We start from the raw sequence: 16274 nt of genomic DNA, 5'->3' as shown, positions 1-16274 counted from the left end.
TTACAAGCCTCACATTTATAATGACTGTTGGTTGTGTAATCAAGTACTCAGCCATTGTCTGTCACAATAGCAGATCGATACTGAGTTAAAAAAGAATAAGACACCATTTCAGTCTTGGGTATTGGTTGGACTAATCTAGAGATACAGCTCTAGAATGTAACACCCTCTGCCATGGCTGTTTGGGAACAATACCTTGCTGACAGGGTCAGGCAACGTTCATCATATTCAATCTTCAGGACGTTTTGGGCTTTTTCTGTCATTGAGCGACTGACCTAGAAACAAATGCCGTGAACACGAGTGTGGACATGAGTTAAACTGTCTATAACCAGTACACCATACAAATCTCAATGCATACAGATCTATGATGTCTAAGCCATCTTTGTCATATTTCAGTGTAAAGAGGTGAGCAGGTAGGGGTTTTTTGTTTTCTGTATTGCTGGTGTAATGAGGAATGCTCTCTATTTCAATTGGTGCTAAAGGAAAGAAATAATTTAATCCAGCCTATAAAGATAAGGATAAAGTATCTATCGGGGTTCAGTTTTAATTTGACAAGCTTAGGAGATGTTTAGTCTAGCAAGTGTCAGAGCATTTTGGAAAAAGTTATATCTATGCTTGTAATGAACAGAAATCTCTTTCTGACATGCAGACATTATACAGTGAACCACTTCAGTTCAGTGAATGCCTGTCTGCAGCAAGGCTCTTTAGGAGCACAAGAACCCAACAAACTTAAAAGCTACAGCTCATCTAAAATCTTTTCCTTGCCATCTAGTGTATTAGTTGCCTGCTAATAGCAGAAGTCATAGAGGAGAAACATAGCTTCATGATTTCATACACTTGTATTAAGAAGCATCATTATGCCAGTGACTCAGTGTTTCAAATATACCTCAACAAGTACCTGCTCTGCAACTCCTTTTCACTTAATGGTAGAATGTTTTGGCAATTCTTACACCAGATGGGATCCCTGAGTTAGTTTTAAACTATCAGGTCCTTGGGGTGATCAGCCTCCCACCTTTTCACAATACCTTAAGTTTCCCCTGTGATTCCACTGGAATTAATAATTAGCAATTCTCATCTTGTCTGTTTTCTTGATCATCAGACTCCTGGCTTGTCACTTCAAATTCTCTTTCACATAAATGCAACTTGGCATATTAGCTACAGAACAGTTATGAAGGTTCTTGACAGGAGGTGTGTCAAGGATGGCTCGGTAAGAAGCAAAGACCCCTCCAGTCCAGTATCTTCTGTTGCACAGGTACTGGTGCCAATGGATGCTTAGGTAAAGTGTAAGGATAGATAAGTTGTGTCTGCAATGTATACATTTTTTGAAGAAGAGATTGTGTTCATATCACTGCATGAAATCGCTCCCAATACACCTTTCTCCCAAGCAAGTAAAGTTGGTTACTTGCTTTTTGAACCCTTAATGCTTTTGATTACAACAGTTAAAAGGAACATGAAAACCAAGCTTGTGCAACTTTTGAGTAGCAGGAGTTTAAAACCAGGCAGACTTAGCTCTAGTGAATATGTTGAAGGGAATGATCATGCATTGGCTGGAGATATGAGGAGAGGAATGGACAAAATGGGATAATAAATTTTTTCTGTTTCCAGTTTCATGATCAGATGGTAACTGTGATTTTGGCTTGTATTATTTATGCAGCCTGAATAAGGTTGTCATACTAAGTCACAGACTTGTACAGACTCTTTTTATGTTTGTTTTATATTACTCTTCCTTCTGTCTCCTGTAAGAGGCAAGGGAATCCCCTGATAACAGGTCCATTCCCTCTTTCCCCTTGCTGGATATGAGACATAAACCAGCAAAGCACTAACAGCTCACTATAAAACTTTAATTTCAGCCTATAATACAGATGAGGCATTACCTTCATGCCTGACACAGCTAAGGTGTTTTTCAGTCGGTATTTGCCATCCTTCTGGGGATATGTGTACAGCAGAACATCATTCATCTATATGAAAAGAAAGACAAAATCAATAATTTGCAATATGGCTTGTAGGCCTGCCCATTACTCCTGAGTGGGATACCCAGAACAAGCAGTAACTTGGTGAACTGCTGAGACTGTTACTAAAGACAGGCCCAAGCCACACAGTTTAGATCAAGACCTGCATTTCCACAAAACTGAGGAGTCTGCATCCAGAACTTTGATTTCTTACCATTTTTGACTGTTGCTAATGGCTAACCAAGTAGAGAATCAGCTCTTTTTTATCCAGCATGGGTGAAAGAGCTACTTGTTTTAAAGGCAATGACATGTTCAAGTTGGGAAGGCAGCTTCTGCATTTACTACCTGGCAATACCAACTAACTGCCCCTTGTGAGGAAACTGAAGACCCTGCTGATGCCTCTCCTCAGTCTCCTATTCTCCAGGCTGAACAGACCAAGTGACCTCAACTGCTTCTCCTACAGCTTCTCCATAAGGCCCTTCACTATCTTTCTTGCCCTCCTTTGGATGCTCTCTAAGAGCTTAATATCTTTCTTATATTGCAGTGACCAAAACTGCCCCAATATTGGGTGAGGCCGCCCCAGGGCAGAGTAGAGCGGGACAATCCCCTTCCTGGCTCGGCCAGCGATGCTGGGCCTGATGCCCCCAGGACAGGGTTGGCCTTCCTGGCTGCCAGGGCACTGTTGACTCATGGCCAACTGGCCACCCACTAGGACCCCCAGGGCCCTTTCCTGGCATTGCTTTCTAGCCTCTCATTCTCCAGTCTGCCCATCTGGATCGTTGCCCCATCCCCAGGTGTAAAATCCGGTACTTTCCCTTGTTGAACTTCCTATGGTTGGTGATTCCCAGCCCTCTGATCTGTCAGGGTCTCTCTGCAGGGCCTCCCTGCCTTCAAGGGACTCAACAGCTCCTCCCAGTTTTGTATAATTTGCAAACTTGCTATTATCCCTTCCAGTCCTGCGTCCAAGTCATTGATGAAGATGTTGAAGAGCACAGGGCCCAAGATGGAGCCCTGCAGCACTTGGACACTAAGCCTGAGGAAGTGAAATCCTAAGAGAGATGGGGTTTCTTGAACAGCAAACTCCATTTATTTTATGTATTGTAAAACTTACATATTTCTTCAAAAAGCAGCTTTTTCTTTTATTACTGTTGATTAGGAAAGACACTGTGGTGCATACTGTTATCATGACAGCTCTGCTTAATATCCCAAGATTTTACTAAACATTAATTATGACTTTGCTTTATAAATGCCCATTGGAATTCTTTTCATCCTTCTGTTTTAGTCCACCAAAGTATTTAGCAGTGGGCTGTGACTCAGAGATCCCACAATCCACAACTTGACACAGTGAAATTATGACAAATATTTCAAAGCTTGTGAAGCAAGCATAATCATGACGAAATAAAGGCTTTGCACTCGCTGCTGTCTCCTTTGCCACATCTACATAAGAGACCTGAGTGGTGACCATATGATTGGTATGGACAGAACTAGCATCAGTACCAGGGGTTTCATGCATCCTCCTGCTTTACACTGTACGCTGTTCCCTGAAGCAGTGAGGACTTGATAAAAGCTGATCCTGGAGCCTCTCAGGAATCTGCAATAGAAGACATGGACTACCAAAATCCTCGGGAGTTCCCACAAGTCTTTGGGCTTCAGACCCATTTCCTGTTTGCCAGAATACTTTCGAATAATTGGGATCCCTAGACTGCTCAGAATTTGATATTGGAGGACATATTCTTACTCTGCGTTGCTTCATGCACGCATGGTCCCCCAAATAACAGTTGACAACACAGAGAAAGAAGGATACGTATGTTCTTTAGTTCCCTTTTTTTTCTGTTACTACTTTTTTTATAATTCCCTCTGTTGTGACAAGTACCCAGTAACTCTAGAGGTAACTGCAAGTTTTCTAACCTATAGTATCCAAATTTATTGATCCAAACAAGTTTATGCCCTGCTGAACTGCTGGCATCCATAGGTAATGTACTTTCCGTCTAAAAGCTCCTACCACGTGTTTGGTTTTTCTGAATGTTTTAAAGGCTAGTTCATTATGAACCCTGTGTTCTTCTATTCAAATCTGAGTTAAACATACCCTGAGTGTCAGTGGAGCAGCCTGAATATGTGCTGGAGTTGTGTTTTCCAAGCTCTGACTCCAAAGCCTCCTATACCCCAGCCCTGCCAGCTAGAGCATTAAATAGTCTCCCATTTGATAGCAGCTTCCTGCATCCCACTTGCAACACAAGCAGCCTTTGTAGAGAAATTCTTGGAAGGGTGAGATAAGAGACAGTGTCTGAGTTGCAAAGTTGCCCATACTGTGCTGCACAGAGGCCCCAACATCCTTGTAAACAGAGACTGAACTCAGGAAACAGATGCACAGCAAAACTCACCAAACATCCTGCCAGGAAACATCAGATTCAACAATACCATCAGCCTGCACAAAACAGACAGCTCAGCTAACCTTATGATACACACACCATACAGCCGCAGAAACACAGATCCATCAAAAGCCCTTAAATGCGTGTTCTGCCCTCTCATGCCTGTATGGGCTGTGCACAGACATACTCCTTATGGGTGGAGATATATTCAGAACACACTACCAAAACACATCCCGAAAGCACAGGCTGAGTAGGAGTCTGGCATGCACCCAATATTTAAGGCTTTTTCTATTTACAGCTTTAGTTTGGTGGACTCATCTCCTGTGATGCGTTGAGGTTACATTCTCAGGGTTATCCTTCAGTGTGTACTCTTGCACTGAAATTGTCTCCAGGTCCTGGTCTTAATTTAGCTTCAGTCAGAGTAAGTTCACTGCTAAGAACTTCAGAAAATGCTCTTCATCTAAAAATCTGGTTTGGATAGCTAAGGTAAATTCACCTATTTCTTCAAAGCTAAACCAAACAACACCTATACATGCTAGCTTCTGGTAAACTTTTTGAGTGGCAGCTGACATGTGAAGCATCAGAACATCAATTCTGAAAAATTCGGGTTCTTTATTAATACATAAACCTGAGTTTTGCCAGTGGCTTCAAAGGATTATGATATGGTCTTAACAAGATAAAGGCTTTAAATAAACATGCGTTTTAAGAGACAGTGTTTAGGAGATTATTCTAGTCTTGGAGTTTTGGAATGGGTTTTTCATCTACAGTGTCTCCAGGTATCAGAATCAAAACAGCACGTAGACTGTGGGTTAGGGTAGATGCACTGGTAGAGGGAAGGATATTTTCATGCAAGCCTGGACTGTTAGAAAAAGGTTTCAGCAGTGGTGGTTGGTAGGGACTTAAAACCGATGCAGTAAACATGCTATATGCCAAGATGAAAATAAGGTCACATAGCTATGCAATAGTTGTCTTGATGTATCCACAGGCTAAATAATCCTTTAAGCAATGCAGGAGTGGTAGTGGCATAGTGGTGGTGACACCACAGAGAAATCATAGCATAACAGCAGTGAAAGTAGATAATGCAAAGCCATTCCAGTGTTAATGCAAGAATTACCATATTCTACAGTGACTTTCCTGCAAATTCACCATTCCGGGAATTGCTCTGCAACCTGAGGAGCATTCATGGTGGAGGAGACTGGAGTAAAAAAAGTCACTGAACCCAAAGGTAGATATTTGCCAATAGGTTTCAAAGATGCAATTATCCTTGCCCTGCCCCGACAGGAGATACAATACAGGAAGCCTGAAGTGATTGCAACTTTAGTGTGTTGGATCAGGAAAGATGCCAGGTTTATGTGTCTCTTGGTTTTTGAAAGTGACCACTATGTTATGATGGAAGTTACTAACACACTGGAAGACAAAAAGGTAACAACATCTTGGAATTTGGTCTCAGTTTTAGCCACAGCTCCAAAATATTTTTGTAATACCAGCAAAGGCAAGTGTTCCAGAAGAGAGATCAGTAGGGATGTAGTGGTCCTCAGTAGACATCAGTAGTGCTTAGAACACTGTTTCTTAAGACCAACTCCAGGAGATTCTGGCATAGCCATTTTCCCTTGGCCACAGCAAAGTTATGATTTTGACATTTATTGCTGTTGCTACAGTCCATCAATGTTCATGGAATCATAGAATCAGCCAGGTTGGAGAAGACCTCCAAGATCATCAAGTCTGACCCTTGATCCAACACTGCTGTGGTTCCCAGACCATGGCACTGATGCCACATCCAGTCTCATCTTAAAAACCTCTGGGGAGGAGAATCCACCACTTCCCTGGGCAGCCCATTCCAATGCCTGATTACCCTCTCTGTAAAAAATTTTTTCCTAATATCCAACCTAAACCTCCCTGGCACAGCTTAAGACCGTGCCCTCTTGTCTTACTGATAGCTGCCTGGGAGAAGAGACCAACCCCCACCTGGCTACAACCTCCTTTCAGGGAGTTGTAGAGAGTGATGAGGTCCCCCTGAGCCTCCTCTTCTCCAGGCTCAACAACCCCAGCTCCCTCACCTCTCCTCATAGGACTTGAGAGTCCCTTCACCAGCCTCGTTGTTCTTCTCTGCACCTGCTCCAGCACCTCAATATCCTTCCTGAACTGAGGGGCCCAGAGCTGGACACAGCACTCCAGGGGTGGCCTCACCAGTGCTGAGTCCAGGGCAAGAATCACTTCCCTGCTCCTGCTGCCACACTCTTCCTGATCCAGGCCAGGAGGCCATTGGCCCTCTTGGCCACCTGGGCACACTCTGGCTCATGTTCATCTTCCTGTCAATCCAAACTCCCAGGTCCCTTCCTGCCTGGCTGCTCTCCAGCCACTCTGTGCCCAGCCTGTAGCGCTGCAGGGGCTTGTTGTGGCCAAAGTGCAGGACCTGGCACTTGGACTGGTTGAAACTCATCCCCTTGGAATCAGCCCATCTCTCCAGTCTGTCCAGGTCCCTCTGCAGAGCCCTCCTGCCTTCCAGCAGATCAACACTTACCCCCAGCTTGGTTCATCTGCAAATTCGGTAATGGTGGACTCAATCCCCTCATTCAGATCATCAGCAAAGATATTAAACAGGACTGGGCCCAACACTGATCCCTGGAGACACCACAGGTGACCAGATCCCAGCTGGATGCAGCCCCATTCACCACCACTCTCTGGGCCTGGCCCTCCAACCAGTTCCTAACCCAGCACAGAGTGCCCTGTCCAAGCCCTGGGCTGCCAGTTTTCCAGGAGTGTGCTGTGGGAGATGGTGTCAAAGGCTTTGCTGAATTCCAGGGAAACCACATCCACAGCCTGCCCCTCATCCACCAGGCAGTTCGCCTGATCATAAAAGGAGATCAAGTTGGTCAGACAGGACCTGCCCCTCCTAAACCCATGCTGGCTGGCTCTGATCCCTTGTCCATCCTGTAGGTGCTGTGTGACTGCACTTAGGATGATCTGCTCCATAACCTTGCCAGGCACTGAGGTCAGGCTGACAGGCCTGAAGTTTCCCAGGTCCGCCTTCCAGCTCTTTTTGTGGATCAGCATGACATTCATCAACTTCCAGTCATCTGGGACCTACCCAGTGAGTCAGGACTGTTGGTAAATGAGAGCGGCTTGGTGAGCTCTTCTGCCAGCTCCCTCATTGCCCTTGGGTGGATCCCATTGGGTTCCATAGACTTGTGAGGTAACAAACTCCTACGACACAGGCAAGTATTATTTTTCCCTTCATACTGATTAGTGCATAATAATACCTATGGTTACACAATAAGCTATCTGAAAAGCTGAGAACAAAGCTCAGGAGCCTGGAGTCTCAGATACTCTCTAACTGCTCAATGGAACATGTAAAGCAAAACAGAAAGTATGAATGTTCATAGTATATCGCCCAAACAGTAGGGTTTTATTGTTTTGATTTGCAAATACTTGCAATTTTTGCAGTAAGGTTGTAGACTCTTATTAAGAGTATTTCAGCCAAGTGCTGAAAGATTAATTTTCCTTAAATATTCTAGAATTTTGCAAACTTTCATTGAAAATTGTTGCTCTAATCAACAGGAAGCTGGAGCTGTGTGTTTAGAGGAACTATACTGAGGCAATGCACATAGTTATCAGGTAATTTACACAGATGTGCACAGCAGGAACTAAAACCCAGTCCTTCAGCATCAAAGATACAAATCTCTCCCAAGTGTGACCAAAGAAAGCTTTCAGTACTTTAGCAGTAGGGTACTCCCTCTTGCTTCTGTGCAAATCTCCTAAAGTTTTAGGACTTTTAAGTGTGAAGCTTAATTCCTGAAGGTATTCACGAGCTCCCATCCTCATGATCCCCTTGGAAACTTGCACTCCTTTGCAACATTATGGCCTGGTGAAGGCCGTATGTAAGTGTGGCACAACTGGAGGATTGTACAGCCCATATTCCTGTATGCAGGGCCAATGGGACATGTGTGAAAGGGCTATAGGCCCTGTTAGCCACAGGAACTGACTCACCATATCACTGCTGATGGTTACATGACTTGAAGCCTGGAAGTTTCTGCCAGGGTTCAGGGCTGCATAAGTGTATGGGAAGATATGAGACAGTAAAAATATAAATCTTACCAAGAACAAATGCCGAGGGTGCCTGTTTTTGCCAGAGACTTTCATCAGCGTTCCCTCTTTAACAAATATCTGAAGGAGAAAACAATAGATTGTAATCCTGAGACTCCTCATTCTAAATCTTATTGACAAAAGAGAATATTTCTCCTGGGGAAAGAGCTACTCCAACCGCATTCATCAGCACAGGAGGAGATAGATAACCTCCACACCTGTTTCTAGCCTTACTCCTTATGATCTGGCTTAATCTTTGCCTGGATTAGCCCTGCTGCCCTTCATGACTTGCAATACAAAATGGGTTGGAAACCTACTTGTCGTCAGCCCACTGTTTCTGCACTGTGGGCTGTGCTCAGAGGTGTGTCACAGATTGCAAAGCTAACACATAATGGGCTTTAGAAAAGAATTCTTGTCTTTAAAATCCTCTAAAATAGACCAAAGAGAAAAGTTGAAATCTTCAGTTTCAGCATTCTACATCCACCTAACTATACCTGCCTACATAATCTGTGCAAGCACAATACTTTGTTGGTCCATCTTGTTACCGTGTATGTAGATAGGACTGCATATGTAGGCAGCTAAACCAGCACACTAGAATTTGATTGCAGTAACATTTGAGAAAGTCTGCCATAACTGAACTACATCAGTGGATCAACAATCATCTATTCTTTTCAGATGAAGAACAGAATCTGGTGTAGTTTTCCACTCAAGGACAGTTTATAATCAAAGAGACCAATCCCACAAATTCTGTATGCTGGGCTTTGCAGAATTTGTCAATGCATTACCTGGTAAGGGCAAGTGAGAATACCTTCTTAGAGAGAAAAACAGAGGTTGACTGTAGTATTTGGCTGATGAGGATTCTTATGCTATGAGTATGCATGGCTAGAAAATTGCTTCTTGAGTTTTGCTAAAGATATTGCTGGACTAAACGGAAATTCAAGGTTGCAGATCTCAAGAAAGAAATCTTTTGAAGTGTAGAGGCCGGTTGGAACTAAGGAAACTGGACAGGTTTGAAAGCCAGAAGAAGAAATTTGCATTTGATGTGGATGACAAGACAGAGCTGTACACTCTCTCACATTTCAGTTGATGTGTTGCTTAAAAACTATGTCTTCCATTAAAAGCACGACAGGAGAATGGTGAAAGTAAAAATATGAAAACAAATTATTTCCCTTGATTTAAGGTTCTTACCTAGCCATATAAAACTCTGAGCCTTTTCAAGCTGTAAGCAATTCCTGCTAGTGCTGTAGCCTTTTGACAGGAGTATATAAGGAGGAAAAGAGCAGTTCCATCAAAATACACTACACTGGGGATGGCTGAGAACAGCTGGAGAGAAAAATCAAATGACTGCTCTGTGTAAATGCAGAGACAATGCTTGTTTTTCCCAGCCTGAGGCTTTCTTTGTGCACTGCCAGAATGATGGCTTTTTACACAAATCAGTGCTCCAACTCTTATCACAGTAGCTCAGTAAACAACACCTGTAGATGCCTGAAATCTAGCCATCCACACAGTCAGAGATATAGCTGGCCAGAAACAATGCCCTTATCAGCATAGGTCTGCCTGCAGTACTCACCCTTCCTGGCTGGAGGAGGCCACTCTGCCCTCTCACACTGTGCTCGATGTGTACCAGCTTCTGCAGGTTTTCCTGGGGGAGAGAAAAAGCATTTAGAAGACCACGTGGAGAGTGGGTTTGCACAAGCAGGCAAACCTTCCATCACCCCTCCTCACCATTTTATTTCTTTAGAACTGATATTACAGAATTAGGTTTCAGAGAGAACTGAGACCAAGTATTCTACGCCAAGAAAGTCTTCTTCCAGTTTTCAAATCTTATTAAACCTCATCACAGAATAACAGAATCACCTGCATTCACATCTGCTCTGGCCTTCTATGGTTCTGTTACCTCTGATCTCTCAGTTCACTTTCCAAACAGCCTGCTAACTCCATACAGTATTTATGCATTGGCTTCTTTGCTGACTTTTTGGCTCCGGAAACTAACAAACTAGAAGCAGAGATAAAGTGCAGTATCTGCCTCAAAGGCTTGTGCATTAGAGCCATGACACAGATAATCCAAAGCAGGCTTTGATACTATAAGACTGTTGCTAGGATTATCTGGAGGTTTATATTATGTGATAATGAATTAATACCTTTGTAATAGGGGATTTAGAAGGTAAACTAGTAAGCAGGCAATGAAGCTGCATCTCTGTTTTGATGCTTTGCAAAAATCAGGAAGTATGATCAAACTCTGATACTATTAACTCTCTACCTGGCCTTAAAGCACAGCCATTCAGTGGGCACTAGAAGAAGGCACAAACTTATCTATGAGGACTGTAAATAAGATTAATCTAGATGAGCCTGTGCTCTCATTCAAGCTATCAGGTGAATATATAAGATAAAAGAAGAAGGAATATCTGTACTTTTGCAATATTTCTAATCTTTTCAAATCTCCTCCATTTTGCAGGTGAGGCTGTTAAAACAGGCTTGTGCATAACATTCAGCAGTGTTTTTTATCTGATCAGAACACTAGAATGGGCTGCCCAGCAGCAGTGAGTCATTGCTGGAACATGCCTAAAAGTTAGGAGTCTCCTGTCTAAGTTAGCCATTGTATCCCAAACCCTCAGTTATGCACCCAGATAAACTACAGACTAAGGATCATATTTGACACAGCTTCGTGACCTGACAGCCTTTGAGTACAGTTTTCTGCTATGACAGGTGGTCTGTTTTCCTTTGCTCCATTGACTGGCATTAAGATACCACTGGGATTAGTTAGACTTGATTAGATCATACAGTGTATCTGTCTGATACAAATCAGTGCTGTCTACAGAATCAGCTAATTAAGAAAGCTATCACAGATACCAGAAGGAGCATATCCATATCAACATGATGATATATCAAGGCTAATTTATGTGGATTTCAGATAACACAATGTACCTATCTCAGCTTGCTTTTAAGATAAGCCTGAAATGCCTCCATATGTTACTGCCCTGATGAAATATTACACTTGTTTAGCATGATAGTAAGTTCAGTTATTAATCAGTAACTGCGTATCAAATATATGCAAACACCTACAAGGCTTGACCAGCACAGGGCTGCATTGTGCCCATTCAATATAACTCACAGTTGACACATTTCAAAAATTTTAGGTGTCAAGTATCTCTTTTGAAATGCAGGAAGCAACAAATGGAATTTTTCAGGTCACTTTTAAAATACTATAGGCCAACAAAATGGAAACAACATATAAATGAATAGCACAGGAAATATCAGGGATCATGGGAAAGTTGACATTTGCAAAAGATATTTGCAAAGGACTTTCCCATCACTAAAGGGTATTTTAGCCTTGGCAAAAAGTTGTCAAATTGACAGCTTCCACAATGCAAACCTGATCCTCATCCACAGAATAGGCAGTGCCCTCCTGTGAACACACTCGTGCCAATGCTAGTACTACTCATCTGTTACTACAAGAGTGAAAGGAGAAGTTGCTGCAGCTCAGCTTTTCTCAGGACTGCTGGCAGAGATGCCTGTTGAAATGCTGATGATTGCAATATGGACACATGTTCACCAGGAAATGGACAGAGAAGTATCAAACTCATTTCCTAAAGGAAGTCAAACAGCCATCACATGTGAAGGACAGTGGTTTATCTGGGAATGTGGGCAGCTGAGGGGGGGGTATAGTTTCCCTACAGTTCCCCTAAATTCCCCGTCTATATATTTTTCTTCATTGTCCTTAGAACTATCATCATTCTCCTTTCAAAGATCCTTCACAAACTACAATTAAAAAATAAAAGCAAAGCTCCACTCAGCTAATATTGCAGATGTGGGTTGCTGAAATCCTTCTCTGGCCATTTTAGCAGTGAACTTGCAGCTTCCATAATTTTATCATTATGTCTATGCAGGAAGAATGCCTCCCCAGGGAATTCACCAGCTGTTAATAGCAACAATGATTTATAGCTACTAGCATCTCAGGGCCTCTAACAAATCACAGACATTCAGAGAGCAATACAAACCCTGCTTAGTTCATCTCATGGAGATATGCTCTCGATGATGGTGGGCCTTACGTCTCTGTTTGCACATCTGTAAATTGCAAGTAATATTTTCCTACCTGATGAAAAGGCTGTGGAGATATTGTCATAATGTGCCTGAAAATCTTGGGTTACTAGTTCCCAGAAAAAAACTGCTACAGTGTTATTATCATAAAACAAAAAAAAGCTAATAATGAGACATTTATATTAATTTGTATTCATTAATATTCTGTGTTTATATTCAATGCTCCTGTCAGATTTTCAGAGTGTAGTTTGATGAGCTGGTGTGTGGCAGCAGCAATCTTCCTCCTTCCAGGTACCTGCCAAGTCTAAATTATTGCTTAGAACTTTAACCAGGTACACAACAAGTTAGTAACACTCTAAATTGACTGACATTGTTCAGTTTCTTTTGTAATTAGAGTAATTATTTGACCTTTTTTTTTTTAAATCTGAGAGAAAGAAAAGAAGTGCTGGTTGTCTAGAAATAGAACCCTGAAAATTCCCACCCCTTCCTTTATTGCTCTGCATAGCATTTCAGTAACTCCTAAAGAGAAACAAAATTGTGTTGCTGGCTATTACATCTTGCACAGCTGCTCTAAAGGGCATAGACCTACTTCATATCTGCAATACTGTAACCCAGATCTGTATAAGCCCTTGAGTTTCACCATGGAGGAGGATTCAGAATTTAGCGGAGATACGTATTCACTCGAGCAGACATCCAGCACTATTGATCAGGAGAGACCATGGTAGGACTCACCGCTTGGAGCATGCTGTCATTGGCTCGGTCCGTGATTTCAGAAATGATGAATAAGGCAGCTGAGGAATTAAGCAAAACGAACACCACAGATCACATAAAAGAGTGAGAGAATAGCCAAAATCCCTTCTGTTTGCAAGGGCATCTTTAAAAAAAAAAAAACAAAAAATCCTCGAGCTCCTTTGATTTCTTTGGCACCTTCATAATGCACACAGTGCTGTCCTCCCTTCCTCATCATTCCCTTCTGTCAAACTACATCATACTTGTGCTGACTCAGAGAGGTTATGAGGTCCCTTTTAAGCACCTAGCGTGGAATAACATCTTCTTGCAGTGTTTTCTAGTTGCAGATTTTTGGCAATTGGAGCTTGTGGTAGGGAGAGACGTACAGTTTAAGGTGTACCTCTTACTGCTGAGGTAGACAACGTCATCCCTTTCAGACAGAAATATGTATGAAGTGGTGACGTGAATTAAATCCTGGATTCTCCGCTGGCAAATAACCTGGAGTAGGGTACGTTTTCTGGCCTGAGAGCAGTGGCATAACATGGCTTGGGTACTTATTTCACATCCCTTCTGTTGTGAAACAGGGCTTTCTATCAAACCTGGGAGCATGCTAACTGTCGCTGACCAAGCATGTGCTAACCATAAACAAGATAGGCAATTGTGACCAGAGGGCTTGAGGGTCTGCCTTGGTATTGTTTACATTACTGGTATAGATGAAGTTCTGCTGTCAGTGACTAGGGTCCTAAATCTTGCATGAATCTCTACTCTTGGTTAGAACACAATGACTTCCAGACAGCCACAGACATTATTGCTATGACTTGGTCTGGATTTACACTCAGTGTAACATAAGTGAATTGGTTTCATTAATACAATGTTATTGCTGCTTACTCTAGCCTGGAAACTACTCCCACAGAAGCCACAGCTAAACCTTGCTTTGACTTCAATGGGAGTAAGAGGCTTCTGCTTTATCTATCTCATGTGTTGGAAAGGATGATGTTAGTTGAACATCTGGATTTGTTCTTGATTACGTGGAACTGAGTTTTATGTAATCTCTTTCAAGTTTATGTAGGCTTAAGGAGTCCAGAATACAGATATACGATTCAAATCTCCTGGGTTTCTGCAAAGTTCACAGAGCATAGCAGGCACATTACAGTACAAAAACAAGCAGGTGGAGCCATCCCAGTTCACTTTACAATGACCAAGCCAAATATGGACAAAGCCAAAGAGGACTAGGATTTCCTTGATGACTGGGCCAGAACTACAGTATCTGCACCATGCCTGTGTAAGATGATTTTCTCCTTCCATAAGTTCCATCACATCAAAACCATAGGAAGCCCACATGTTTCAATGAAAAAAGGGTTCTTGTCCTAAATAACTTGTCTAAATTAGTAATCAGTTCTTATAGATCTTACATCTAACCTGTTAACACAAAATGTTCAAAATAATCATATACTACCGGTGTGGGTCTTGTGCCTCTTTACAAGTAGCATTTTTTTCTACCCATTTCATTTTACCTTGTGTGGCTTCATACTCTGTAGAATCAGGACAAAGATTATTCAAGTAATCTGTAGAAAATAATCAAAGAAACACAGACATCCAATAATCAGAATACAGATTGACATAATTTGTAGTGTTGTTAGCTAAAACATAAAATTATAATCATAGAATCCTAGAATGGTTTGGGTTGGAAGGGACCTTAAGGATCATCTTGTTTCAACCCTCCTGCCATGGGCAGGGACACCTTCCACTCTCCCAGGTTGCTCCAAGCCCTGTCCAACCTGGCCTCGGACACTTCCAGGGATGGGGCATCCACAGTAATGTCCCACATTACTTTGTTGCCAAATAATTAAGTGTATATAGTCACTTTCCAAAGAAGAAGACCACTGATACAGATTTGAACTCCTCATATAATTTGGCAGGTATAAATGAATAAACAGTGACAAAAATATTTCTCAGTCTAGAGAATTGCTGAGTAGCACCACTTTACAAATATTTGTTCTTCTAATGAATTCTGTTTTCCCATCCGAATAAATGCTATTGGCTACATTTATAGATACAGTAAATGAATCATATGTTTCTTATGGGCACAGGAAGGAGACTCTGGTTCTAGGGTTCAAACAATTACTACCAAACTCAGTCATACTCTGAAATCAGGTTCTGTAAAACAGATACAAAACAGGGCTTAGAGTTACAGCAGTTATATTTGCATTATATACAAACCTTTAACCTGTCTGGACTACTTTTCTTGGATCATCTGCCTGTTCTGTGTCTGCATCTTTATGCTTTTAAAGACTGTAGTATGTGAGTGCCACAGCTCTAACAGCCTAATCTAGAAATACTTCATTCTTTTCTTGCTGATGAATCCAGACTCCTGAATTCTGCATCCAAGAAGTAGACCTCTGTGCTGATAATGGTGCTGTGCACGGATATCTGTTCCACTGAATGTCCTATCCATACACATTGCTCTTTCTAGTGCTGTGCCCTCCCTGGCACCCTGAGCTTTACCTGGCTTTGACCTGCATTCTGGAAAGCATCTGCCTGTACTCAGGCAGGCAGGAAGAGGTTGTGAAGTGTCATCAAGCAATATTTAGTGTTCTTTTTCACTGCTGCAAGCTCTGTCCTTAGCTATGGATTGAGTGGGCAAGTCCTTCTGGCTGTGGTGCAGCAATTGGCAACCAATATCCTAATCAACACCCTCCTTATCTGGTAGAAACAGCCAGTTATGAACACACAACTACACCTGAGGATCTGAAGGACTGCACTGTTCCAGATTCCCTCTGTCCTAGCAGGTAGAGTGGCTTGGTTTCTTGAGGTGAAGAACAGAAGCAGTAAAACTATTTTCTTTAATATCTTAATCCAGCAGACCTTATCTCACTACACACAAAAGCTTTCATTTTCCCAGTTAGTGTCAGTACCTAGGACAAGGAGGACCTGAAGTTGCTTCAAGCATAGATGAAATCTAATCTAATCACTGGAGCTTCACTGAAGTCCTTCCAGCTTTCTCCCAAAATACCATGCTGCATGCTTGCAATTTATCTTCTGGACCACAGAAATGGGAAGAGAAAAGAGAGGATAGTGGGGGTATTTCTGACAGGGATATGCCAATTCC

The 16274-nt window shown here is 42.3% G+C and overlaps 1 protein-coding gene across 2 annotated transcripts in view; it reads right to left on the bottom strand.

Moving 5' to 3' along the window:
- FGD5 (FYVE, RhoGEF and PH domain containing 5) overlaps nt 1-16274 on the bottom strand; it is a 90197-nt gene that overhangs the window by 15913 nt on the left and 58010 nt on the right. For both annotated transcript variants that reach the window (XM_050312707.1, XM_050312708.1), the window contains exons 9-14: nt 14680-14730; nt 13169-13227; nt 9969-10040; nt 8411-8479; nt 1872-1955; nt 193-272 (exon numbers count right to left, since the gene is read on the bottom strand). In XM_050312707.1, the coding sequence (XP_050168664.1) occupies nt 193-272; nt 1872-1955; nt 8411-8479; nt 9969-10040; nt 13169-13227; nt 14680-14730 (415 nt within the window). The remainder of the gene's footprint in view (nt 1-192; nt 273-1871; nt 1956-8410; nt 8480-9968; nt 10041-13168; nt 13228-14679; nt 14731-16274) is intronic.

This window comes from Myiozetetes cayanensis, unplaced genomic scaffold (assembly GCF_022539395.1).
Source record: "Myiozetetes cayanensis isolate MyiCay16 unplaced genomic scaffold, myiCay2020 scf18, whole genome shotgun sequence".
NCBI lineage: Eukaryota > Metazoa > Chordata > Aves > Passeriformes > Tyrannidae > Myiozetetes > Myiozetetes cayanensis.
The sequence above is the reverse complement of the archived record's forward strand: the minus strand, read 5'-3'. Positions and strand labels throughout refer to the sequence as shown.